This window comes from Leptopilina heterotoma, unplaced genomic scaffold (assembly GCF_015476425.1).
Source record: "Leptopilina heterotoma isolate Lh14 unplaced genomic scaffold, ASM1547642v1 Lhet_53, whole genome shotgun sequence".
Taxonomy (NCBI): Eukaryota; Metazoa; Arthropoda; class Insecta; order Hymenoptera; family Figitidae; genus Leptopilina; species Leptopilina heterotoma.
The window spans coordinates 225,617-253,348 of NW_025111115.1; the positions used below are offsets into that span (position 1 = coordinate 225,617).

Genomic DNA, 27,732 nt, shown 5'->3' on the forward strand with positions numbered 1-27,732 from the left:
TTAATCAAAATTAAATTTTATTTACACGACAAGAGGAGCCAGGACAAAAATAAATTCCTACTTTTTAATATCTTTGAATAGAAAAGCAAAAAAAAAATACGATTAATTCCTGCTTTAGTGTGGTAACTCCTCTAATTAATCAAAAGCAATATTATTCATTAAAAAGAAAGGAGAATAGCGTATATTATATCTAGTTGAAAAGGCAAAAAAAGAAATTTATTATTAAAATTCTTCGAAAATAAAAAAAACGCAGAATTTTTTGACAATCTTTGCGCTAAATAATGTTATACCACGATTATTATAAGTAATTAAATTAATTGGAAGAAATATTGTTCACACATCTCTTTCGCATATTTATATATATATATATATATATATATATATATATATATATATATAAAACCAGATTATCTAATTTTTCTCTCGCGAATCCCTCCTCATTCTACACGTTACTTGTTATAAATAATATTATTATTATCTATACTCAAAATGCGAAATAGTAATGAAAGTTTATAGAAAAAGAATATTGTTAAATGTTATTTAATGAAAAAAAATGAAAAGAAAAAATAGCAAATTGGGAACACGATATTTACATGACCAATTGGTGCATTTTTTTACATATGTATCGCTTACGATAGGAATTTTTTTAACAATGTATAACAGTCGTTTTATTTTATTGTAAATCAATTATATCAATTTAAATCCATTACAAAAAAATTGTTGATTATTTTTAATTTACGAAAAACTTGTGTACGAATATTTTTTTTTTCCAAATTCAATCAATTGTTAATCTTTAAATTAATATTTAATTAATTTACTATTAAATGAATTTAATTAATTTAGTAGCAAATTAATTTAATTAAATTTAAATTCAATTTAATTATTCATTTAATTTAGCAAATTTTATTTTAAAATTTTAATTAATTACTTTTTGTTAAAAAAATGTCGTTAAAAATTGAAATGTCAACAATTTTTTTTAAGAGAATTTTGAGAGATGGAAAATAATTTGAAGGGAAATTTTGAAATATTAGTTTTGTAATTGATTGATGAAAAAATGTATAATGAAAAAAAAGAAAAAAATTTTGTGAATAGTTTTTACAATCTGATAATTTATTATTAATATTATAAATAAATTATCATCGACAATGTCTGTGCACACAAAAGAGAAATCACGTGATTAATTTTTTAAGTCTGAGTGTTTCCATATGTATAAATACAGTTTAACTTGAAAGCTCGCTTGATAAATAAAATCTTCCTTTAATTAGAAATATTAATTAATAAGTCATTAAAAATAAAAAAAATACTTTGTTTCTGCTATGATGATTTTTTTTTTGTTTTTTTTTTTTTTTTTGGTTTTGGTCGAAAATAAAAAAGTTTTAGGAATCCTGGTAGCGACGGCTGTACACTAAGTCAACACTGACTTTATATATAATAAATATTGTTTGTATATTATATAATATTTATTATGTAATAAATATTGTAATATGAATATTAAATAAATTATTACTGATTGCTGACAAATCAAGTAATATTAAGTGAAATAAAAATTGTCTCTCTCTTTCTTTCTTTCTTTCTTTCTAAAATAAGTAATTTACTTTTTTAAGAAAATATTTTATTAATTTAATTTGTTATAAATTAATAAACATTGTTAATTTTTTTTGAATTCAAAAAGCCCGCGTGTTGTTTGTCCCGTATGAACGTAATTCAAGTTCAAAACTGTTAAGTTGACAATATTTACTAATTCAATATTCACTAGGTTAAAATTAAAAATAAATCATCCAGGTGTTTTTTAAAATACTTTTTAAGTAATAAATAAGTTTTTTTCTCTTCAGCAAAATTATTCAACTTGAATTTGAATTGATCCGGATGTGAATATTTGATTGACGTTGTAGGAGAAATGGGTGTCGTCGCTTCGCGCCTCTTCGGCAACAATCGGCACCGGTCGATAGTGTTCTTTGCGAGATGCGAGTTCTTTGGTTATTTTACTCAAAGTGATTTTAGTCTTTTCTTTATGAGACTTTATTTAAACTTTAGTTGATAATAAAAGCCATGGGTATGTATTATTATTAGAAAAATAAGTTTCATTGCATTTTCCTCTCGAAAGTATTATTTGAATAGTGATAGTGATAATCTTCATGTCCCAATTTTTCTCACTGAAGGCACAGACAGATTCTTCAGATCGATTATTTTGACCAGTTGGAGAAACGTATTCCTCTCAGAAATGTCATTAAAAAGGGGCGTTTCAGATTGACGCTACGATTACTTAATTACGAAACAAATTAACAATTAAGTGCCAATCGATGTTTAGAATTTTATTCATATATTCATTCCTTGATTCTCTGCCCTAATAAATTTTCTCGTTTTATTGATTTTCGACCGCTTGTCAGAAATAAAAATAGAATCCAATTTTATAAAAAAAATATTTTTCGTTTATAATTTGTAAAATTAGGTAGATGTTATTGTTAATGTTACTAAAATATGTTAGAAATTTTGTTTAGTATTATTTGTAATCGAATAATATTTTTTTTCAGAACTGGAATAGAAGAAATTGTTTTTTTATTTAAAATAAAAATCTTCTATCAAAAATGATAGGGGGTTTATTTGTCTATAATCACAAGGGAGAAGTTCTCATCTCCCGAGTGTATCGTGATGACATTGGACGTAATGCAGTTGATGCTTTTCGTGTAAATGTCATTCATGCACGTCAACAAGTTCGTTCACCGGTGACAAATATTGCCAGAACATCATTTTTCCATATAAAACGTGCGAATATTTGGTTGGCCGCTGTAACGAAACAAAATGTCAACGCTGCAATGGTTTTTGAATTTCTACTCAAAATTATTGAAGTAATGCAATCATATTTTGGCAAAATATCAGAGGAGAACATTAAGAATAATTTTGTTCTCATCTATGAATTACTTGATGGTAAAGTAATAGATTAATAATAATAATAATAATATATATTTTAATCTAAGGTAACAAAACTTATTGCAGAATTGTTTGAATTTAATAGAGATATTTTGTTTTGACAGAAATTTTGGACTTTGGCTATCCGCAAAATTGCGATACTGGTGTATTGAAGACTTTCATAACCCAGCAGGGAGTTAAATCAGCGACAAAGGAAGAACAAGCTCAAATAACGTCGCAAGTCACTGGACAAATTGGATGGAGACGAGAGGGAATTAAATATCGTAGAAATGAGCTTTTCTTAGATGTATTGGAGTACGTGAATCTCTTGATGAGTCCTCAAGGCCAAGTTTTGAGTGCTCATGTCGCTGGAAAGGTAAAAAATTCTTCGTTTTTACTTACTTTCAATTACATATTAACAATTGCTTCCTCATAGAGGAACAGGAAGGATTGTATTCATTTCATTTCTCAACGATATTGAAAAGGAAGAGAAATATTTTTTACCTTCAACAGGTTGTAATGAAATCGTATCTTTCCGGCATGCCTGAGTGTAAATTTGGGATCAACGATAAAATAGTGATGGACACCAAGGGAATGAAGGGAGTGGGTGGAATTTGCTGTGGCAATGAAGAAGCCTCCAGTTCTCGCTCTGGTAAACCAGTTGTCGTAATAGACGATTGTCAGTTCCACCAATGCGTCAAATTGTCAAAATTCGAGACCGAACATTCCATTAGCTTTATTCCTCCCGATGGAGAATTTGAATTGATGAGGTAAGAAAAAAGGAAATTTCCCCATTAAAGTTTTCCCTTTTCCACAAATAAATTAATATAATAATTTAATTTTAGATATCGCACAACGAAAGATATTTCACTGCCATTCCGCGTGATTCCCTTGGTACGTGAGGTGGGTCGCACCAAAATGGAAGTGAAGGCAGTTTTGAAATCGAATTTCAAGCCATCATTGCTCGGACAAAAAATTGAGGTTCGAATTCCAACTCCATTGAATACAGCAGGTGTGCAATTAATTTGCATGAAGGGAAAAGCGAAATATAAGGCCTCAGAGAATGCCATTGTCTGGAAAATTAAGAGAATTGCCGGCATGAAGGAAACACAACTGTCGGCTGAAATTGATTTACTCGAGACGGATACGAAGCGAAAGTGGACACGTCCGCCAATTTCCATGAATTTCGAAGTTCCATTCGCACCTTCTGGATTCAAAGTACGTTACCTGAAGGTATTCGAGTCGAAACTCAATTATTCCGATCACGATGTCATTAAATGGGTACGATACATTGGACGAAGTGGTCTTTACGAAACTCGCTGCTAATAATACTCCAGATTGAATATGAAAAAAAAACAAAAAAAACAAAAAAAAACCCAGAAACTACTCTATAAATAATTATTAAATTGCACATATTAATGGTGAAAATAATGGGTTCGAGACAATTTTTCTGTCTTCTAATAAGTTCAAGACAAGCATACTTTAATTATTTGTGAGCTTTTACAGCCATCGATTATTAAAAACTATAAAAGAATTATTTGAATGAATGTATATGAAATGATGAGACTATTCGTTAGTTTTTGAACTTGGTATTTATATATATGTTCCATGTTCGAAGAAGCAAGAATATCAAGTAGACAGAATATCTGAATTTACAAATCATGATTGATAAACAAAATATATATGTATATTATATATTTAGAAGGATATATGTATAATATTAAAATTACCTTCACTAATGAAATTAAGTATTTCAAATTATATAAAAAAGATTATTTATCATCTTTCACAGGAATTAGTGTGCTTGACCATGACAATATTTTTTAGTATCTATTCTTTTTACAAATTTTTATTTTATAGCTTCTTATAGTGAAATTAATTCGAGGAAAAATAATTGTACTGTTTAAATAGACAATTGGTTTTATTATGTATGAAAAACAAAATTGTAAGTATAAACGATTTCATGTGTTCAGTGAATTAAATAAAATGGCTGGAGTTGATCTTAAATTGATTATTAAATTATTCAAAATTAAAAATTCTCTTCGAATAAAAGTAAGTTGAAAACTCTTTAGTAATAAATAATAAGTGTTATTAAACAAGTTAATTATATTAATTTGATTAATAGAATTAAATCAAGTCTTCTTGAATAAGATTTAGATACATATATTTGTGTCGGTAATGAAAATAGTTTACTTATCAGCCTTATCAGCAAGGAGGAAGAGAAGTAAACATAACCTTGAAAGTTTAATATTTTTGATTTTAATGATTATTATAGGTGATGATTTATGATTTTCATTATTCGTTATTTATAATTAATGGAATTAATTTATCCGGAAATTCAAAAAATATATTTGTAAGTTTACGTTTCATTTATAAAATAATATTTGCATAACGCAAATTTTTTCTTTTTTGAAAAAATAATATATATATATATATATATATATATAACCAAACAAAAACAATGGTACATAACCTATAAATACTTGTTTTGTATCTTTTATATCTTTTATATATATATATATATATCAAAAATCGGTCAAATTTTTATATAAAAAATATAAAGAAAACATTCAAGTAATACAAAATGTACTTTTTTACATTTTGAACTTTTTTTTTTATTAATAATTAATAAAAATGAAAATGTCAATCAATCAAGTATTTTAATTGCCTTTTTTTCATTATATATTAATTTTCATCATTTTCATGTTCAGATTTGTTATATTACAGATATTTCAGGTAAAATACAATGTTTTCTGTACGTTTGGTAATTGCAGATAGTTATCAAGCTTCACCACTTATTCCATTTGATTTATCAGTCTCAGAATTTCGAAATTCGAGGATTAAAAATGTTCCAACAATTAGAGTCTTTGGCTCCACTCTTACAGGTGAATGTCGTTTTTCAGGTTTCCTAATTTAGAGATTTAATTTATATTCGTTTTAATATTCGTATTATCAAATTTAATAGGTGAAAAAGTTTGTTTACACATTCACGGTGTATTTCCCTACATTTATGTGCCTTACGTTGGCGGAGACGATCCAGAAGATTTTGCACATCGTTTAGCGAAAGCTTTGGATTACACCATTAATGTTTCACTTGGTTCTGCTGGATCAGACACTCAACATGTTTATAAAATTCATCAAGTTAAAGGCGTGTAAGTTTTGAAGAAAATAAAATTTCTTTAATTTCTGTTTAATATTTTGAAGAATGTGATTTTTTACAGACCCTTCTATGGCTATCACGAAAGGCTTCATCACTATTTTAAAATTTATTTTTATAATCCATCAATGACTAAAAGAGCAGCGGAATTATTACAGGTATAAAAAAATAAATAATAAGAGAAAAATTATAAAAAGTAAAATAAATAATAGAAAATTAAGAGAAATCTTTCCCTTATTTAGTTTATTTTCTATTTTTTTCAGAATGGCTCAGTACTTGATCAAACACTTCAACCGCACGAGGCGCACATTCCTTTCATTCTGCAATTTATGATTGATTACAATATATACGGAATGAGTCTTATAAATTTGAAAGACGTTAAATACCGTCAGGCGAATCGCCGTGGACCGGATGGCAAATTAAGGACCGAATCTCTCACTGCAGATTATAAGACCAGAGACTATTTACCACCCACTGTGAAGAGACAGAGTATTTGTGAAATTGAAGTCGACGCCTGGGCATCTGACATTTTGAATAAGGAGGCCATTCAAAAGGGCTTGGACGTAAATCCCGGTTTGGCGGCAATTTGGAGTGAGGAGAAGGCCCGGAGAATGTTAGCCGGATTCGAGGGTGGTGATTCACAATTAGGACCACCGAAGAGTCCGATAAGAAGAAATTTGCCACCAACCGTTAATGATTTACTCCAAATGCAACGATTTCATCGGAAACTTATGTTCATCACTCAAAGTGAGGAGAATTCAGAAACCTTTCATTCTTCTGGTTCTTCACTGTATCCAGTTGAAATTGATGATAAATTCAATTTACTCGATGCCTCTCATCTCGAAAGACACGTGGGTCCGAAAAATAACAAGAAAATAGTGAACGATTTATCTACGTCGTCAGACACTGATTTGTCATTGCATTTTGATCAATCGGAGGAATTACGAGTCAGTGTTGAAAAATCGTCGGCGGAAGAATTTCAAAATGCGACTCTTGATCAGAGTATTTTTGACATTGACGATGTGCCACTTGTGGATATTCTGGAGCAGTTGGCCGAAAAACACAATGTAGATGAACAAGTCGATAATGACAGTATTTTAGGATCGTATTGTTCGGCAGTTACCAATGATTATAAAAGTGACGAAGATGTTGAACCCGAAGTTCCTGATTTGAATCTCACAGCTCTGGAAATTGATAATTTGAGTTTAAATCCAAATTCGACGCCCTCTTCGGGTAAATCCAGACTTTCTTTATCACCAGGAAATTTTAATACCGAAATCAATAAAAGGAATGAAACAAAAAGTCAAAATTCCCTCAATATTCCTCAATTTGATGGTGCAAATGATTTGCCAAAAAAAAGAAATTCCAGTACCGAAAGAAATACGGACTCAAAAAAGAAGAGAAAAATACACAAAGGAAAAGAAAGTTCTCATTGTTTGAACAGGAGATTAAATTTTCCCGACAGTGAATTAAAAAGATCAAGTTCGAGTGAAAGTGTTTCCGAACTAGATCGCACTATTGTTCCCAATAACGATAATTTCATAATATCGGAAACTAGCGACAGTGCTGAAAATAAAAACAACGATTTAACTCTAGTTGTTGAGGAAAAATTAATATGCAATTACAAAGGTAACAAAAAGAACGTCATTGTTAGTCGTAAGGAAAATTTGCAAAGTCCAAAACGGACGTCAAAAAGTCCAAGAAAATTGTTAAAAAGCCCGAGTCGGAGGAGTCCGAGAAAATCTCTGAATAGTCCTCGACGAAATTATTCATCGTTAAATATAATCGTCACACCATCGAAACGAAGAAAAGAACTCAATAAACTCTCTCAGGAAATCCCTTTAAATGATGATTCCAGTGCCGATGCAGAAGATGAAACTCACTATTTCTCTCAAAAAAATTCTAGAGAAAATACTCGAAAAATTGAGGCGAGTAATTCAAAAGGAAGTAAGAATTTGTCCGAAAATTACAATATTCCTGGACCGAGTAAAAAATCCCCCGATTCTGATGAAGATCTACTTTTTTCACCAACTCCTCCAGAAGAAAAGAAAAAAAGTCAAGAAACAAATTTAAAAAAACCAACTTCACCAGCAGAAGAGAAAGAAACTCGAGAAACAAATTTTAAAAAAAACAACTTAAATTCTCAAACAGAAAAAAACGATAAATTCGTATCTAAAATATCTCTATTTCGCAGAAGTTCTTTACGAAAGTTGAATATAGAAAAAAGTTGGATCAACAAAACAAATTCATCAAGTGTCTCTGAAAATAATTTGAATACACGAGAAACAGAAAAGAAAGACAGTGAGACTTTCTTTTCTACTGAAACTCATGAATCTCCAGTACAAAAATCACAGTTTGAACAAATTTCTTCCCAAGAATTAAATTCAAGGGAAAAGAAACCCGACAAAGTTGAAAAATCTAAAGAAACGAAGGAATCTTTAATGGATAAATCCTTTTTTTCCCAAAATATTCTCAATAAAAAGTCGAAATCGAAAAAAGTCGAAATAATTGAAATTAATTCCGAAGATAACAAAAGTGATGTTGAACTATTCGTGACAGAAAGTTCCGAAGAAATTCCCAAAGAGAAGAGAGAGACAAGTTTCCAAAGGAGAGAATTGGAATCAAAAGAAACACCAAATGAGATGAATTCATCTTTTAGTGGAAAGTACAAAAAATTTAAAGACGAAGATTTGAACAAAAATATACAAAGTGATGACAATTGGTCCTTCTCACAAAATTCCGCCGATGACGAATCAAGTAAAGGATCGTTTCCTTTAGCCCAAAAACCAAAATTAAGTTCGCAAACTGAAACAAATTCATCACTCGAATTGGACAAAAAATCAAATATTTCCCCCCTCATTGAAGATGAAAAAATCTATCAAGTTGAAACTGATTCTTCCGATTTTGAAGAAGACTTGGAAATTTTATTAAAAAATGTTTCATATTCACAAAATTCGGAAAATTGGAATAATTTGTCAACAACCGAAGAGAAGAGGAAACAATTAGAAGAAATAATTGAAGATCAGAATACATCAAGTGACGATACGATAGTAGCAGAAGATTTCAATTTGAACATCGAGGAAGAAATAAATAACCAAGTATGTGACGTAAAAAAATTACTCACCGTAACTTTCACCGAATTCACGAATCAAGAACTTAATTCTACTTGTAGATCCAGAAAGTCGATATTGAGTCTGGATCCCAATCGTCTGATATCAATAACACCGAGATTTTCTCCACCAACTCGAGAGGATATTCTCGACACTATGAATATTTACAGTATTCCCTCTTGCAGAAATCAAGAACCATTTTACAGTAATCGAAACGATATTCGCCAGCACAAGGACACGGCACATCAGATTATAAACAAAAAGGACATTTCCGAATTTCCCTCTTTCAAGTCACAGATCGGTGGCGTCGTCGGTATCAAATTATGGCGACGAATGAAAGTCAATGAATTTCACTCTTTCCATGGAAAACTAAACTCTGCGAATATTAAGAAAAGTCTGGCCGAGAGGCGTTTGATAACCGTCACTCCTCTTTATTTACCGCCAGACAGAAAAATGGTCACCAATTGGATTAAGAGTCGAAAACGGTCGAAACGCAAAGATGATAAAATTTTGGAAAAGAGTAATAAAAATAATTGTGAAAGTGATAAGAATCAGGATAATGGGAAAGTCGATGAGGGAGAAGAAAAAATTGGGGCAGACAATGTAGAAGGGATCAAGAGTGGGAACGAAAATAGTGAAAATAGTGAAAATAAGGAAAAAGACGGTTTGAAAGTAAATCAACACTTGGATTTCTCTTCGTTGGCAAAAGAACTAAATATTTCTGAGGGAAAATCACGTGATAGTATTAGCAATGATTCTTCGTTATGCAGTACTTTGAGACCTTCGGAAATTTTTACTAATCGGAAAAAAGGTGACAAGAATCACAGAGGTGTCTCTATTGGACAGATTGATTTTTCCATGGACGAAACCAAATTCGAAACTGATGTTGCTAATCAAAATTTGCAAAATGCTAAAGCTATAACAACAGTGAGTTTTATAATTGTCTTTTTTAATATTCTAATCTCTTATTCTATTCTATTTCTTTTTACTTTTTCAGTATCAGTACCTGACAATATTGTGCGTCGAAACTCACATTACCACGCGCAATGATCTTCTTCCCGATCCTCGACACGATCAAATCGAAGCAATATTTTATGTCATCCACAATGATGTTCCACCTGATTCAAAAGTCAAACGTTTGGAACAAGGTCAAAAATATATTCGAGAAGATATTCTTTTTATAATGTGACGCGATCTGAAGAAAAGGGACCTTAGATAAGCAAATCACTTTAAGGTTATGTTAGTGTTACTTTTTTCTTTATTGAAAGTTTTTTTTGCTTATTGCAAATTAAAATCAGCGCGTTTATTAAATATTTTAGTTGTAATGAAGACTTAAACATTGATAATTTATATTGACAGTTGATGCTTTTTTTTGTATTTTTATTTCAAAAATTGCAAACATAACCTTTCTTCAGATCGCGTCTTATATTTTTTTTTTTCAAAAAACAAAAAAAGTTTTCCTGTTGAAAAACTGTTTTGAAAATTAAAATCGTTTTTTTTTCTATTAAAACAAACAACTTTTTTTTGAATTATAATTGTAACTTGTTTTTCAGGTGCCATAATAGTTGATGTGAATGAATCCGGAAATTTACGGGGACTATATCCGGAATGTAAAATTACCTACGTAACGTGTGAAGCGGATTTGTTTTGTAATATTATTTCCCTGATAAGCGAATGCAATCCGGATATTTTAATTGGCTGGGAATTGGAGACACTCTCGTGGGGATACATTTTCCAAAGAGCTGGATATTTAGGAACAAATTTGCCATCAACGATATCACGAATACCTGGAAGTAAATGCTCTTGGGAGTCACATGCATTGGATTTGGAAGCTCTAGCTGCTGAAATTAAATTACCCGGACGAATTGTTCTTGACATTTGGCGTATAATGAGACACGAAATTGGTCAGTGCAAAATTTTATAGTATTTTATTCATTAATTGCCAAAGAATTTTAGGGACGTGAATAAATTTAATAATTGCAATTGGATTAATTTCAGCTCTTTTGAGTTACACTTTTGAAAATGTCATGTTCCACGTGATGCGGAAAAGATTAGCTTGCCCTTCTTTCAAAACGCTAGCAAAGTGGTGGTTCTCAAAAATTCCCTGTTTACGTTGGCGGGTCATGGATTTTTACGTGAAGAAAAATTTAGGAACACTGGAACTTCTCGAGCAACTTGACATTATTGGTACGATACGCTAATTTTTCCTAAATATTCCAAAGAACATTCGAATATTATTTTTTTATCGAATAAATATAATAATACTTGTTAGGTAGAACCTGCGAACACGCTCGTCTTTTTGGAATCCAATTTTTCGAAGTCTTCTCCCGTGGCTCGCAATTTCGGGTCGAGTCAATGATGTTGAGATTGGCAAAGCCACTGAATTACATTCTCGTCTCGCCGTCAGTGAGACAAAGGGCAGCAATGCGAGCTCCAGAAGCTCTGCCATTAATTATGGAACCAATTTCGACATTCTACAGTGATCCAGTTGTGGTTCTCGATTTTCAGAGTCTCTATCCCAGTATTATAATTGCGTACAATTATTGCTTCTCAACGTGTTTGGGGCGCGTGGAACATTTGGGACAGTAAGTAATTAATTTTCTTCGGAAAAGAATTAATTAATAATTATTACCTATTATTATATGAATAAAAATTACTTTCAGACAAGATCCATTCGAATTTGGTTGCACGACACTGAAAGTGACAAAGAAAACGGCTTTGAAACTTGAGGGAAAAATTAACTTCTCTCCAGTTGGCATTGGTTTCGTGAAATCGGAAATTCGCAAGGGTGTTCTACCGCGAATGTTGAATGAAATTTTAAATACACGTTTAATGGTGAAGAAGGCCATGAAGGATCATCCGAAAAACGATCGTCCTTTGCAGCAGGTTCTTCATAACAGACAATTGGGTTTGAAATTAATCGCTAATGTCACTTATGGTTATACGTCGGCGAATTTCAGCGGAAGAATGTCATGCATTGAGGTATGTCTATTTTTAAATTAAAATAATTTAATTACGAGCCTAATTAGTTTATTATTAAATAAAAAAAAAAACTTTTTTCAATTATTCAACAGTAAAGAGAAGTTATCGATGTTTTTGCATTATTTTCAGGTTGCAGACAGCGTTGTCAGTAAAGGAAAGGAGACACTTCAGCGTGCAATAAAAATGGTGGAAGACACACCAAAGTGGGGAGCTCGTGTTGTTTACGGCGATACTGATTCATTATTTATACTACTACACGGAAAATCAAGAAATGAGGCATTTAAAATTGGAGCTGAAATTGCCGACGCTGTCACAGCTGCAAATCCAACGCCAGTCAAGTTGAAATTTGAAAAAGTTCTCCATCCCTGCATTTTACAGGTTTTTTTCCCCAATTTTGAAAATTGCTTCTATTGAATTATTAATTAGTAATTCAATTCCAATTACAATCACAATTAGAATTAGAATTACTATAATTTCTTGGAATGAAATCTAATTCTTGAATAAATTCTTTTATCCTAGACAAAGAAACGATATTGCGGTTATTCGTATGAAACGATTGATAATGAAAAACCGGAATATCTGGCTAAAGGCATCGAGACTGTTCGTCGTGACGGTTGTCCAGCGTCTGCAAAGGTTCAAATTAATTTAAATTTAAATCCAATTTTTAAATGTTTTGTAAATTTAACAGATTTTAATATAATTACAATTTGCCTCTGAATTCAGATTTTAGAAAAAACACTTAAAATTCTCTTCGACACGAAGGATTTATCTCAAGTAAAACAATACGTAACGCGTCAATTGGACAAAGTGTTTCGAGGAACAGTGTCAATTCAGGATTTAACGTTTGCCAGAGAATTTCGAGGTTTGAGAGGATACAGTAAAAATGCCTGTGTACCGGCTCTGGAATTAACTCGTCGTTTGATGAAAAAAGATCCTCGAAATGTTCCCAGGACTAGTGAAAGAGTTCCCTATATTATTGTCGCTGGAGCGCCTAACGAGGCTCTTATTCATTCAGTTCGATCGCCAAAAGAATTATTAAACGATCCAAGTTTACGTCCTAATGCCATTTATTACATAACAAGAGTAATTATTCCACCGCTCAATCGTTGCTTGAATCTCCTAGGCGCAGACGTCCATATTTGGTAAATTAATTTTATTATTTAAAATGTATAGTAATCCAAAAAATGTTAGACGAATTAATAGATAATTGAATTTTTTGATAGAATTTTTTAAACTAATTGAATTCATCGAAAATTGTTTCAAAATTGTTGCAAATAATGGAATTTAATGAATAATTTTGAAAATTATTCATTGGTCTTTCGAGAATTTTATTATTTATGAGAATAATTGAATTATTGCAAAAAATGTTATCCAAATATTTGAAAATTAATAAACAAGAATATTTAATTGTCTACTTTATAAGTGAATTCTTTAAACTTTGAATCTGTATTTTGTCCAAAATTGATTACCTATATTTGAAAATATAAAATTTTTTAATTTACAAAATAATAATAAATGGAATACCGCGTTGCTAGTAATAATAACTACAAAAGTGGATAAAAATGCCGATAAAACATTGTTTTAGGTTCAGAGATATGCCCCATCGTGAAGTTCTGAGTAAAGTATCTTTCTTGCCGAATGATAGACAGAAGGCAACAATCTCGCAATTTTTTAGCGCACATGTCTGTTTATCTTGTGGAAATTCATCCGAGAGCAACGTTTGCAAACAATGTGTTGAACAATCATGCAGAACAATTATTATTCTCCATGAGAAACTTGGTTGCTTGGAAAAGAATTTATTTAATGTCGATGTGGTAAGATTTTTGATAATTATATTAATTTGTTTAATTTATTATTATTATTATTATTATTATTATTATTATTATTATTATTATTATTCTTTTTCTTCATCATTGAAATTTTTATGTTTATTTAGATATGCAGATCATGTACAGGTCAATTGGGCATTGCAGATTGTGAATCATTAGATTGCCCTGTTACTTATCGTCGTTCACAAGTAGAAAGAGAATTTGCATTGGTTCCCACATTAAGGAAAATTATCGATGATTGGGAAATTTAAAAGAGAAATTATTTGTAAATATATGAGTTTCTTTTAATCTCGCTTTCAATTAACATCAATTATGAGATAACTATTAGGGCAATATAATTATAATTATCTTTATTTTTTCTAAGTCAACTATTTTTATTTCTTTTTGCTTGTTTTTGCTTGTTTTTGCTCTTGAAGCGATAGATGATGAATTATTTTTTATACTTTCAAGTTCGTCTTCATGCGGCTGTGTGTACAAATGTACATTTATTGATTATGAAATTATTTTTATAGGTAATATATATTATACATAAATTTTTATAATTATATGAATAATAAATAAAAGGCTGATATTTTTGAAGCAAGTAAATAAGAATTAGCACCGTTATTTGTTATTTCTAACAAAAATATTAGAAATTACAACCTAGTCGTAAAAGATAAAAATTAATAATTTTGAGGTTATGTTTCTTGTTTTGGATTATGCAATCAATTTCTATTGTTAATGTCCGATTTTTCAAAAGAATTGTAAAAATTTTCATTTGTGACGTTTTTAAATTATTATTACTTTGAATAAATTTCGATCGGTTTTTAATAAAGAAATATTGATGTAAACTTAAATCGATGAGATATTTTCGATTCGTTTGACCCTTTAAACGAGTAAACAAGTTTTAAAGTGTATATATGTTTGTGATGTTTGTTTACCTTAAACCATTTAAATGTATTATTTAAAGGGAAATTGACAGATGACAGTTGAAAACATAACCTTGAAAAAGGCAAAGACTGTTATTACCAATCGACAGTAAAACAGTATTCTTTTGTCATATGTGGATAAAGTTGGGCATTGTAGTTGTTTTTGTGTCCGCGCTGCTTATAATATAAACTTCAGTCGTCTTCGTCAAACTCGTCACTCGTCATTGTCAGTCATTGTCTTGTCAATGGGCTAGTGAAAAAAATGTTGTAAATGAAGATACGGCTTCTTTTTCTTTGTATGAATGACGTTTTTAAAGTTTGTTTCGCGAATGATTAATATACATTTGGGGAAGTGAGCGAAGTGAGGTTAGAAGTGAAGACCCGTGTGTGTATTATAATAAAGTCTCCGAGGAAAATGGCAGAAAGAGTTGCTCCATCCCGTGTGTTTTCCACCAAGAGTTTGTACGAATTAAGTGTAATCGCAGTAGCAGATAAATTTATTACCTTCAAAAAGCATCTCTCTTATCTACCAGAAAAAGTACTCTTTGATTTGTATTATCAGGTAAGTGTCAAAACATTCTTGCAAAAACATCTGCAAAAGTTGAGCCTGTCTTTATTATACACACACCACATGTGTTCATTTCATTTTCATTTAAGAAAGTGAACTTAAAGTTTATTTTCATTTAACACTTTTTTATAATTTTATACATATCATTTATTTCTATACACATTCATAATAAAGTTGCTTGACATTTATTTTCTTTTCAAGGATTACGCGCATTATATTGTCATAAAGAATCATTGTTTGCAATGTCAGGTTCAATAAAATTACTTTATTCAACTTGAATATTTATGGCTTTAATTATTAATCGTAAATTTTATACATTTAATACATTTTATAAAACTCTTTTTTTTATTCATATCGAGAATGTTTTGAAAAAAATCCTATGATTTTACAATTGACACTTCATTGTACAAGTTTTTGTCAAATTTTTTTTTTTTGACATAATAGGTAACTTTGAAGTCTAGTGTTTGACTATGTTTAAAATTTAAATTTATGACAATATATTGCTATACGAGGAGATATTTATGTGTAAATAAAAATTTCATTAACATTCTATTTTTGACTGATAAAACATTTGAAACTTTATAAATAGAAATTTTTGGGACATTTATTTTAAGATTTCTTTTTTTGTGTACTTATCTCTCACAGAGACTTATTAATGAAATTATAATATTTATTTCATTGTGATACATAATTATATTTAAAGAAAAAGGAAGTATAGTTTAATAAATGTAAATGAAAAATTATAAATAAATAAATAAATAAATAAATATTTAATTTGACTTTATATTATGAATGTTGTATAAATAAATCGTCGACTTTAAAATTTGTTATTCCTGGTTGAAAATTGATATACAAAAATGTTGAAACCAGTATTATGAGCTGAAAATAACTGTCACTTTATAGTAGCTGTTTCTGAAGTAGTTTCTATAGTTTCTTGTTTTCTAAATAAAATATTCCTCTCTCTCTCAAAAAAAAATGTTTAATATTTTTTTTTTCATTAAAAATGGCGACAACTTTTTGAAAATAAAAATTGAATGAATTTTCTCAATTTCATGTGGAATTAAATTAATTTCAGATATAAAAAATTCCATGGACACGATTGAATTTTCTATATCGTTTTCAACATATGTACTACATATCACGGCTTATGCATTTACAAACTTATTTATAATTATATGTGATTTTATCATTATAATATTAGTGAAATTGCAAGTTAGAAAAAGTCAAAGTAATAAAAATAGAAATAACTCGTTTTAAGAGTAGAGAGTTAGAACAAAAAAAATTCTTCTTTTTATTTAAAAATTCATTTTATTTTCATAATATTATCCAGTTTAGAATCTGTCTCGTGTTTATTGAATTTTATTTTATTACATTTAATACTTTTCATTTTTATTATTTTAACTCTTTCAAATTTTATTATTTTTTATCTTATTTTATTTTATTTTTAATTATAAACGGGTTTACAAAGTTTATTATTTTATATTTTTTTCTCAATAGTAAGAAAATGTTGAAATACATTTCATAGAAATTAAGTTAAAAAAATTGAATCAAATTAAATAAAAGGCCTTTATAAAAAAAATGATTGAATAACATTTGATTTTATGTACTTTTCTCATAAAAAATCAGTTTACTGAAGTGTTATCTATACATATATGAATTAATGTATTATACTCATTCTTATCATTCTTATTTTGTTGAATTAGAATGCTTAACTTTACTAAAGTCGTAAGTAAAGTAGGACACAGTCGTTTTGGAGATAATCTAGAGAGATAAATTTGCAAAAAAAAAGAAAGAAAAAATTATACACAGTATTGCCGTAGTAAATACGCAAAGATAATAAAATTTCGAAACGCATGAAGTTGAATTTCAAATAAATTTTCGTCAGTTATTTCTATTTTCTAAACTCTTTGTTCCTTTTATTTGTATTAAAAGAATTTTTTTCTTATTCTATTCATTAATTTTATCCTATAAAATAATAATTTTATTGCAAATATTTTTAAAATATTTTTATTTTCATTTTTTAATTACCTGATAAAATATTCTATTTCTAATAAAAGATTTTTTTAATTCATTCATTAATTTTAATCTTGTAAAATATTTATTTTATTGATAAAATTTTTCGAAGGAATTCAATAAATTATTTTCATTAATAATCAAATTCTTCGAAGGAATTAAATTATTTTTAAAAATATTAATTAAATTCAATTATTTTCAATTATATTCTGATAAAATTCTTCGAAACAATTCAATTATTTTTGTAAATAGTAAAATACCCCAGAGGAATTCAATTATTTTCAATAATTTAATTTTAATAAAATTTCTCGAAAGAATACAATTATTTTTAAAAATTGTAATTGAATTCGATTTATTTTCAACAATTTTGATAAAATTCGTGAAAAAAATTAATTATTTTTAAACATTTTAATAAAATTATTTGAATAATGTCAATTATTTCTAAAATTTTTAATGATATTCTTTAAAAAAATTAATTCAATTATTTTGATAAATAATAAAATTCTTCGGAGAAATTCGATTATTTTTAAAGCAATTTTAATAAAATTTCTCGTAAGAATATCGAGAATATTAAATATCAAGAAGAAAAAAATGAACAGCAAGAAACTTTATGAGAATAAAAAATAGTCAAATGAACATATTTCATTTTTTTTTATTTATTAAATTATATTAATTGAAATTTAATTATTAAAAGTAATGATATTATTTTAATAATAATATTTTATCGAGAATATTAAATTTCAAGAAGGAAAAATTGAAAATCAAGATACATAATTTAAAATAAAAATAGTCAAATGAACTTTTTTAATATTATTTTTTTTATTTTATGTCTTAATTTTGTCAATTGAAATATATTTATTTCATTAAAAATATTTAAGATTTAATATTAAATACCGAAACGGAAAAATTGAAAAACAGGAAACTTAGTAATAAATTAAATGAACACTTTTTATCTGTTTCGCTTAAAATTCAGAATATTTCAATTGGAAATATTCAGTCATGAAATTTGTAAATTTTCCGTATATTATTTTTTTCGCATTAATTATTTTTCCAAATAAATTAGAAATTATACGAAGATAAATAATTAGACTGAAGAAAATTTGCACTTAATTGAAAATATTAATATTTTGCAAAAAAAAATTCTTCATTATAATAAAGTATTTTTTTGCAAAAAATTCTCCTTAACGACGAATAATAATTCATATTTGTCGTTGAGTGTGTAATTATTCTTCACGTACCTACGTTCAATTTTTTCGATTAAAAAAAATATCTATTTCAATATTAATTCCACTTAATGATAAAATAATTGTGCATTATTAACCCAATGTTTTATACATACAATTTTGTTGCTTTGTAAATTTTCGAAATTGCACAAAAAAATGGTAAATTTGCGACAATATTTATTTTCAAAAAATAAAAAAAAAATTACGGACATTTGAATCATTATGACGTCACAATTTATGCCAAGCATGTGTTTTAAAACTGTGACGTCATAATGGTTCAAATGTCCTTAAGGTGAAAAAAATAATAAAAAAAACTTGTAAACTATTTAATAAAATTATTAATGCATTTTATCTCGACTATTTTTAGCTATGCAAAGAGAAGAGATTATGCCTGATAGGGATGGAGTTTAGCGATCTCAAAACTTTTTCACTAATGCTCAAAGTTACAAATCGACGAATACACTTATTACAAATATTTCAGGTATTCAAAACAATATGTACTTAATTTTATTTTACTACTCAAGTTACACAATTTCTGCGCGAAGGAAGTAAGAACCTCTAATTAGAAACTTTGAAACGTTTATATGAAATTTTCCTGCATGGAGTATTATTTATTATTTAAGCATTGTATTTAGCTTTTTTTTCTCACGAAAATAATAATAATAATAATAATAATAATAATAATAATAATAATAATAATAATAATAATAATGAGAATGTAATTATGTCAAATAATATACGATTTTGTCTTGTCAGTTTAAAATTATTTAATCTAATCTGTTCTAGATAAAAAAAAAAGTTTAACTTTGTGGCTAAATTTAGAAAAGAATTTTTTTTTTATTTACAAATTGAAAATTTAGAATCTAAAATCTAAAATCTAAATTTTGAATCGAAGGAAGAAAAAAAATGTTTAGTTGAATTTTGAAATTATAATTTAGAATTTATATCCTCTATTTAAATTATGCTAATTATTTCCAGCGCTATTTTTACATTTAATACGTTATCTTTTTAAAAAAAGGCTCTTATGGACCATGGAATGAGAGTCTGCAGTGAATTGGCAATTTGTTATGACGTCTGTTGCCTTGGTGTTAGAGAAAATAAAAATGCACGGGAGAAGATTATAAACCTGGGTCTTAAATTAGGAGGGTTTCTAAGCGAAGCTGGCTGGTACGTAGAAAGTGAAAGGGTGCTATTGGCTTGCAAGGAACTCTGTATTACTGATCAAGAAAATCTTCAGAATTGGTGTCTTACATTAGATTGTTGTCACAAGTGAGTATTTTAGTCGTTAATGAATTTTAAGTTTAATTTTATCAAAGAAACAATTTTGTTGCCTTGAGAAAAGAAAGAAGAAATTGCCTCATCATATTATTAGAATGGATTAAATATATTTAACTATTTGCAAAATCATTAAATATACCTATAAGAATATTATTTTTATTTTTAGATTACTTCACGCTCAAGCTGCGTATTGTGCATTTCGAGCTGCTGCAGAAACTTACCAATTGGCAGTACGGACTATTGAAAAACTAAAAAATGCTGGACATTCAAATGCAAATCATGCCGCTCTCTATGCCGAATTTAGTGTACTTTTCTATATTAGGAGTGAATATGATCGAGCGTATATGTAAGAATCACTTTTTTTCAATCACTTTCCAAAAAAATTATCAATTCCCGAAAGTTGTGAACGTTCCAATTTCCAAAGGAACGAAACATTTTTCTTCTTCTAACTATTTTCCAAAATTTATTTCAATTAAATAAAATGAACATTATTTTCCATTTAATTCCCGACTCTGAAGTTAGCGTCGACAATAAGCGTCGAAAATAATTATTTAACATTTTTAGAGATGAAAATATCACTAATTTTCCTAGGGAGTTCAAAACAATTCCAGAATATATTTTTTTTTAACTTAAAAACTTGGAAAAAATTATTTTTCTTTCAATTAAGAATATGTATTTTTAGAATATTAAATGTAGAAACAAAAATATCGTCCTTCATTTGAACGTTCAAAACTTCAAAACTTAGGCCTCGGATATAATGATTTTTTCGATTATTTTAAAAAACTTGCAACTTTTTTGAAGAAACAAATTTTGGAAAAATAATTGAATTCTCAAAAATTTTAATGAGAAACCTTCAAGTGTATAAATTTATAAAAATGAAAATTAATGAAAAATGTCTTCTAAAAAATTATATTAAAATATTTTTGCCAAAAAGTAATTCTTAGAATTTTTTTCATTCCAATTTTTTAAAATTCAATTATTTGCAATAATTATTTTCAATTACATATTTTCGAAAATTCAAAGACAAAAAAAAAAATAATACAAACATTAACATTTCTCAAAATTACTTTTAACATTTTGTCAAGAAAACAATCATGTTAAAAATTTTTAATTAAAATTCTTTAAAAAATTAATTAGTTTTTTCAAATTTTACAAAAATTCTATTAAGAAATTCAATTATTTTCGGAAAATTACAATATTTTTCAAAAACCAATTCCAAGAATTGTTTGACCATAATTTTTTATGACTAAATTATCTTCGAACAAAGTACCTAAATAACAATAAGTTTTGTGACTCGATTTTTGCAAAAAAATTTTTTTTTGTAATTTTACGTTAATAAGAGAATTTTAGTTTTATTTTAAAAGATAATATTTTTGTCAAAAAATATAATTTTGGAACTTTTTAAATTTTGAATCTGAAATAATTGAATTTTTGCGAAGAATTTTATTAAAATTTTCGAAAATAATAAATAATAATTAATTAGTTAATGATTAAATTTTTAAATATTTTATATCTGAAATTATTCGTGAATTGAAGTTAATATTTCAAAATAAAAAATTTTGTTACTTGCATAAAAGTAATAAATTATTAAATATCGCTTTTTGCGCGCAATATTTTCTAATTAAGAACAATAATTTTTTAAATTAAAAAATAGAATTTTGATAATTTATATTCCTTTTTTTTAAATTTACATATTTTATTCTAGTTCGTTAGAAAATGTCCAATAAATTAAAAATTAAATGATCCTAAAGTTCTGAACGTTGAAATAAAGGAAATTTATTTATTTTTTCTTCTAATTGAATTTTTATTACAATAATTTTGCACAACTACCAAAAACTACAAAAAAAAAAAAATTATAATTATAAAGTTTTTAATTTTTATTGCAATCGAGGTTTATGAAACTATTTTTTTCAGAAATATTTCGTTCATTAGATTAATTAAATTAACTGCACTTAAGAACATAATAAAATTATTACACTTTTTTTCGTTATTTATTAAATTAAAAAGTAAAAAATTAAATTACTGTAAATGAGAATTTTGATTTTTTTTTATAGGTACTCAGCATATTTTATAAATTGAAAAAAAGAGTCTATTTTCAAGGTTTCTAGTCTAAATTTCCCTTGATATCGCTAGTTAGAAAAGAAAGTAACAAATATGATTTCTAAATTCTCTCCAGGTGGAGTATAGAGGCACTTAAGCAGCTGAAGCCATCACTTTCGGCGAGAATCAAAATCGATGTCTTGCGTCAGGCTGCAAAGTCATGTGTCGTAAAACGAGAATTTCAAAAAGCTGGTCTTCTGATCAAGCAGGCTGTGTATCTCGCAAGAGAAGTTTTCGAAACGGATCATCCAATTTACAGTGATGTTCTGATTGATTACGGCTTTTATTTGTTGAATTACGATAGTATCAACAATAGTGTACAAGTTTATAAAGTAATTATCATAGCTTTCAATTTTTATCTGCTTTTGTATTTATTAGTAAATCACTGATTTAATTTTTGGGAAAAATTAATATTCAATCAAGTATACGACATTTTTTAATTATATTATAATTGTTTGGTTTGAATAATTACAAAGTTTTCAAGAAATCATTTTTTATAGCTATTATAAATTAAGAAATGTTAATAGCTAGAATTTCAAGTAATACAAGAGAGTATAAAAACAAAAAGAAGAATATATATTGATTGAAAAAATAATTTCTCAATATTAAATGATTGAACAATTTTTTTCCTTTTCCTTTACTAAAGTAAAATCGATTTGACAAAACATTCACTACTTTTACAGATGGAAAATTAAAAAACATAATCAATATTTAATTTTCAGTTTGCACTAGAAATAAGGGAATCGATATTTGGAAAAATGAATTTACTGGTAGCGATAGCACACGAAGAATTGGCGTACGCTTTATACGTGCATGAATACAGTTCCGGGAAATTCGAACAAGCGAGGTAAATAAAATTTTATTTTTGTTCATCTGCTTTTTTTGTAGGCACTCATAAAATTTCATACAAGCAAATTAAAATATTTTTTCTTCCAATGCTTATATAATTAAGTTTATAATTTTTTTTCTCTCTCTCAATGATTAAGCATACTTTAATGATGTTTCCTTTCCGTATAAACAAAATAATTTCAGAGTACTTGCACACAAAATAAAGTATCATTAAAATGGAACAAAAAAAAATATTGTCTTTCAATCATTTTATGCTTCTAACATAAAATGGAATATGACCGTGGGCTCATGTATCGATTGCAAATAAAAAAAAAAAAGAAAGAAAGAAAGAAAAAAAAACATTTTTAAAACTTTAGTCAAGCTTGTGAAATTGTAATAAATTTTATGTGGGCGAATTATATACCTGAAAGTGAATCTTGGATTACATTTTTTTTTTATTTCAAATTACAAAAAAAAAGTTTTGTTAGAAAATTTGCATTTAAAAGGTCTGAATTGTAATTGAATAATATTTGTTAATCTATAAAACGTGTCATAAATTCTTTTTCTATTATTTGATTTGCGTAAGTGTTTAGACAATTGTATTTAAAAGGCATTTTATATAATCTATTAAACTAAGCTGTCTATAAATATTCTTCAAAACTGAAATTATTAATTAAACTTAAATATAAATTTCACCGAATCATCATGAATTATTTCAGAATATTATAGGTATGTAATTGAAAATAATCCAATTATTCAAATTTTTCAAATTATTTGATTTAATTACGAATTTATTTAAATATTTATTTAAATATAAAAATTCGGTGCAATTATCTTTTTTCGTATTCAATTAATTAAATCGATTAAGAAATCGAATGAATTAATTGAATTGCGATTAAGAAATTAAAAGATCGAATTAATTGAATTTAATGCAATAATCTCGTTTTCTTTTGTAGTTATCATGCTGGTAAAGCTATCGAAATAATGGGGAAATTATTGCCCGTAGAGCATCTCATGCTAGCTAGTACAAAACGAGTAAAAGCCCTAATATTGGAGGAAATAGCCTTGGATAATGAAAGAACGCCATTATCTGAACAGGATCTTCTTTTAAAATCGGAGGGTCTTCATTTGTCTGCTCTTCAATTGGCGAAATCTGCGTTTGGCGAAAAAAATGTACAGACTGCAAAACATTATGGAAATTTAGGACGACTGTATCAAAGTATGAGAAAATTTTCGGTACGTTCTCAAATAATTTTCCCTTTTCGCACTATTGAAAATTAATTTTAGCTGCGAGAATTTAAATATCATTGAATTTTATGCAGAATTTCTTTCAAATTTTTTTAATTTAAATTTTCATATAAATACCTAATAGAATTTTATTAAAATTTTTGAAAATCTTAATTAAATTCTATTGAAGAAATACCATAAATATATATTTTTAAATAATGAAATATCTTTAATAATTTTAATTGGAAATTTTGAAAGTACATAAAATCTTTTTAAAATATAGAAAATAATTTAATTTTTTAAAAAAATTTCATTAATTTTTTTAATATAATTGATTTTGATAATAAATTTGAAATAATTTTATTAGAATTATTGATTGGAAAATTAAATTCATTTAAACAATTTTATTAGAGTTTTTGTAAATAACTAAATTCTTTGGAAGAATTTCTTCAAGTTTTTTTTTTAAATATTGTATTGTTTTAAATAATTTTAATTGAAAATTCAAAATAATTGAATATAACAAAGAATTCTTTTTAACTTTTTAAAATAATCGTGTCTGAATAATTATAATTAAAAATTTGATTCTTGAATTTTATTAAAATTTATTTATTAAAATTGTATCGAAAATAATTGAATTTTTTCGTGACATTTTATAAAAGTTTACTTGAAAATAATTGAATTCCTACAAAGAATTTTATTATTTATGAAAATAATTGAATTCTTACAAAGAATTTTATTTAAATTTTTGAAAATAATTATAATTCTTTGGTGGAATTGAATTAAAAATTGTAATTGAATTTCTCAAAAAAATTTTATTATTTATGAAAATAATTGAATTGATTCGAAGAAATTTGTAAATTGTTTGGAAATAATTACAATTTTTTTTGAGAAATTCGATTAAAATATTGTATTAAAAATAATTGAATTTTTAGAAAGTATTTTATTAAAAATGTATTAAAAATAATTGAATTCCTGTGAAGAATGTTTAATATTATTTATAAGAATAATTGAATTCTTGTTAAAAATTTTATTAAAACTTTTGAAAATAATAAACAATAATAAGTGAATTTTAAAAATTTTAAATCCAAAAATATTTCAAAAGTCGAAGTTTATATTTGAGAATAAAAAAATTTGTAATTTGCATGGTAATAATAATAATAATAATAATAATAATAATAATAATAACAAAAAATTGAACATCATGTTTCGCTCGTAATTTTTATTATAATTACAAATTGTATTCACACTAAATGTTAAAATTGTGAATTTAGATTTTCTTGTATTTTTACAAATTAATTATATAGTCAATAATATAATTGTCACTTGTAATTAAAAAACAGTTTTGATTTTAAAATGAACTGGATAATTAAAACACAGTTGTGATTTAATGATAATATTTTAATTTTAGAAACATTTGAATATTTGAATAAAAGAATTAAAGAGATAAAAAATTACAAAAAAATTTTTTAAAATATTAATTAAGAATTTTAATTTGTTGTATTATTTTTGATAAATTTACTTAAATCGTAATTAATAGTAGATAGGTATTAAGTGTTTAAACTAATTAATTAGTAAATTAGTAATGAATTTTTTATTTTTTTATATCTACTACATTTTTGAAATAAATTTTTTCGAAAAATAGATTAAAACTATGAAAAAGTGTTAAATTCTTTTATAAAAGGCAAATTTTTTAAAATAAATTGAATTTCTTTTTGCGGTTTCAGGAAGCAGAGAATATGCACTTGAAGGCGATTAGTATAAAAGAAGAACTTCTAGGACTCGAAGACTATGAAGTTGGATTAAGTATAGGACATTTAGCATCTTTATACAATTTTCATATGAATCGATATAGAGACGCTGAAAAATTGTACTTTCGAAGCATTGCCATTAGTGAGTATGAAAAATTTAGCAATGAAACTTAAAAGAAAATCAATTTATTATTATCGATTCAACAAATTGCACTCCATTAGTTGTATTTGTCTCAAATAGTAAAAAAATATTCATTCCTTAAAATGAAAAATTATTTATTCGTTTCTTAAATATTCATAAAAGTAAAAAAGTAAAAAAATGAAAAACTATTCTTGTTCAACAGGTTTAAAACTCTTTGGTCAAAGTTATAGTGGCCTCGAGTACGATTACCGCGGATTAATGCACTTATATATGAAATTGGATGAACAAGATAAGTTTTATGAATATACAAACGCTTTAGCCGAATGGAGGGAACTTCGTGACAAACACGTTGAATCGGAGGACCCACCAATTGACCTTCACACACGCCCACGGCCAATAGAAGACGTAACAAATGCATTCTTTGCAATGTGATAATGTGATATATCCTTTTTTTCGAAATCTACATTCAAAACATCTCAAATCATTTAAAGACTTTAAATTAATTTTCAACCAGTGCGTTTCATCTCGTTCATTTATATCAAGAAAAAAAAAAGAAAAAAAAGTATATTTTACTCTCAAGCTCTTTTGGAAGTGATATATAATAATATTTTATCCGCATATCATTTATTCAAATATTCAATCTCATGATGATCTCGTTTAGATGCTCAAAACCAATGTGAGAAGAGCTGTTTTTTAATTTCTCTATTATACGAAATAATTTTTTTTATTCAAATTACATAGGAAAAGAATAGGGGAAAATAGTCATTTTTTACACTGTTCATTTAATTTAATTTTCATAAAAATTAATTATAAAATAGCTGCCCAAAAAATTGCGGCAAAATTCAAATTCACAATTGTATGACTGAAATTTAAATTAAAGTTTATTGTTTAGATGAAAGTACTGATAAAAATGTTGAATTCAAAATTTCTAAAATTATATCGAATTCGAGTAGATTATTATTGACAAATAGATAATGCGAGAGAATAATTGAAAAAAAAAATTAAGAAATCTCACAATGTCTTTATCAAAAAAATGATATCGGAACATATTGTTCGCAAGACTAATTAATGCGCAGTAATAAATTTAGATAATTTGCGAAGAGAAGTCAAAGATTCTTTCCTTTCAATTGAAAATGAAAAAGGAAACAAATTGTTAAAATTCGAAACTAGATGATAAAATAGAAGACTTTTCTTTTTTGTTAACATTTAATATAAATATAATACTAAAAAAGAAAAATAAAATTAGGTATTAAAAAATTGTTTAGGGAAATTTTTTTTAAATGCAGAAAAATTCTTTTTCAGAATCTTAATATTGCGTACTATTATGATTTAAAAAAAATTTTTCTTTATAGAAAGAATAGCGATTTTGATATTTTTAGCTTTTATTTATTGTATAGAATTTATTAATTTTCATATATAGAAAAGAAAAAAAAATAAATAAAACGAAAGAGATTTCTTTCCATGCTCAAAAAATTTTTAAAAAGTATAATTAATATATGTTCGGAAATTGGACAATTTTATGAAAAATAAATCTTGTCAATGTAGATACTCATAATATAAAAAAGTGAAACAAATTTTTAACGAATATTTTATATGTACACGTATAATATCGTTATGTTTATTATTGTATTATAAAATCTTTGTTTATTGTCACCGATATTGAAAAAGGAATAAAAATTAAATATTATATAGATTCTTTCTGTTTGTTAGTT

General features: G+C 26.6%; 3 protein-coding genes across 6 annotated transcripts; all 3 read left to right on the forward strand.

The window, feature by feature from the left end:
- The first annotated feature begins 1,911 nt into the window (after nucleotides 1-1,911).
- Nucleotides 1,912-4,914, forward strand: LOC122508266 (AP-2 complex subunit mu). The gene is made up of 5 exons (XM_043621528.1): nucleotides 1,912-2,053; nucleotides 2,532-2,925; nucleotides 3,033-3,283; nucleotides 3,421-3,677; nucleotides 3,753-4,914. The coding sequence occupies exons 2-5, from the start codon at nucleotides 2,586-2,588 to the stop codon at nucleotides 4,231-4,233; spliced, it is 1,329 nt and encodes a 442-aa protein (XP_043477463.1). The 5' UTR covers nucleotides 1,912-2,053; nucleotides 2,532-2,585; the 3' UTR covers nucleotides 4,234-4,914.
- A 207-nt stretch (nucleotides 4,915-5,121) lies between these two features.
- LOC122508267 (DNA polymerase zeta catalytic subunit) lies at nucleotides 5,122-14,838 on the forward strand. Of its 3 annotated transcripts, none has more exons than XM_043621529.1 (15): nucleotides 5,122-5,260; nucleotides 5,635-5,792; nucleotides 5,873-6,059; nucleotides 6,129-6,222; nucleotides 6,328-10,101; nucleotides 10,172-10,322; nucleotides 10,728-11,078; nucleotides 11,173-11,361; nucleotides 11,447-11,759; nucleotides 11,838-12,156; nucleotides 12,286-12,534; nucleotides 12,676-12,789; nucleotides 12,880-13,298; nucleotides 13,742-13,970; nucleotides 14,093-14,838. In XM_043621529.1, exons 2-15 carry the CDS (start codon nucleotides 5,654-5,656, stop codon nucleotides 14,234-14,236), a joined length of 6,672 nt encoding a protein of 2,223 aa, XP_043477464.1. In that variant the 5' UTR covers nucleotides 5,122-5,260; nucleotides 5,635-5,653; the 3' UTR covers nucleotides 14,237-14,838. The 3 variants fall into 3 exon arrangements, with proteins under 3 accessions (XP_043477464.1, XP_043477465.1, XP_043477466.1); XM_043621530.1 differs by having other exon boundaries at nucleotides 5,143-5,182; nucleotides 5,644-5,792; XM_043621531.1 differs by having other exon boundaries at nucleotides 5,155-5,182; nucleotides 5,682-5,792.
- Nucleotides 14,839-15,038: 200 nt separating this feature from the next.
- Nucleotides 15,039-27,713, forward strand: LOC122508269 (amyloid protein-binding protein 2). 2 transcript variants are annotated; one of them, XM_043621532.1, is made up of 9 exons: nucleotides 15,039-15,455; nucleotides 19,065-19,178; nucleotides 19,716-19,966; nucleotides 20,142-20,321; nucleotides 22,152-22,407; nucleotides 22,798-22,922; nucleotides 23,860-24,139; nucleotides 25,855-26,020; nucleotides 26,223-27,713. In XM_043621532.1, the coding sequence occupies exons 1-9, from the start codon at nucleotides 15,309-15,311 to the stop codon at nucleotides 26,450-26,452; spliced, it is 1,749 nt and encodes a 582-aa protein (XP_043477467.1). In that variant the 5' UTR covers nucleotides 15,039-15,308; the 3' UTR covers nucleotides 26,453-27,713. The 2 variants fall into 2 exon arrangements, with proteins under 2 accessions (XP_043477467.1, XP_043477468.1); XM_043621533.1 differs by lacking the exon at nucleotides 15,039-15,455 and having other exon boundaries at nucleotides 19,676-19,966.
- The last annotated feature ends 19 nt before the right edge of the window (nucleotides 27,714-27,732 follow it).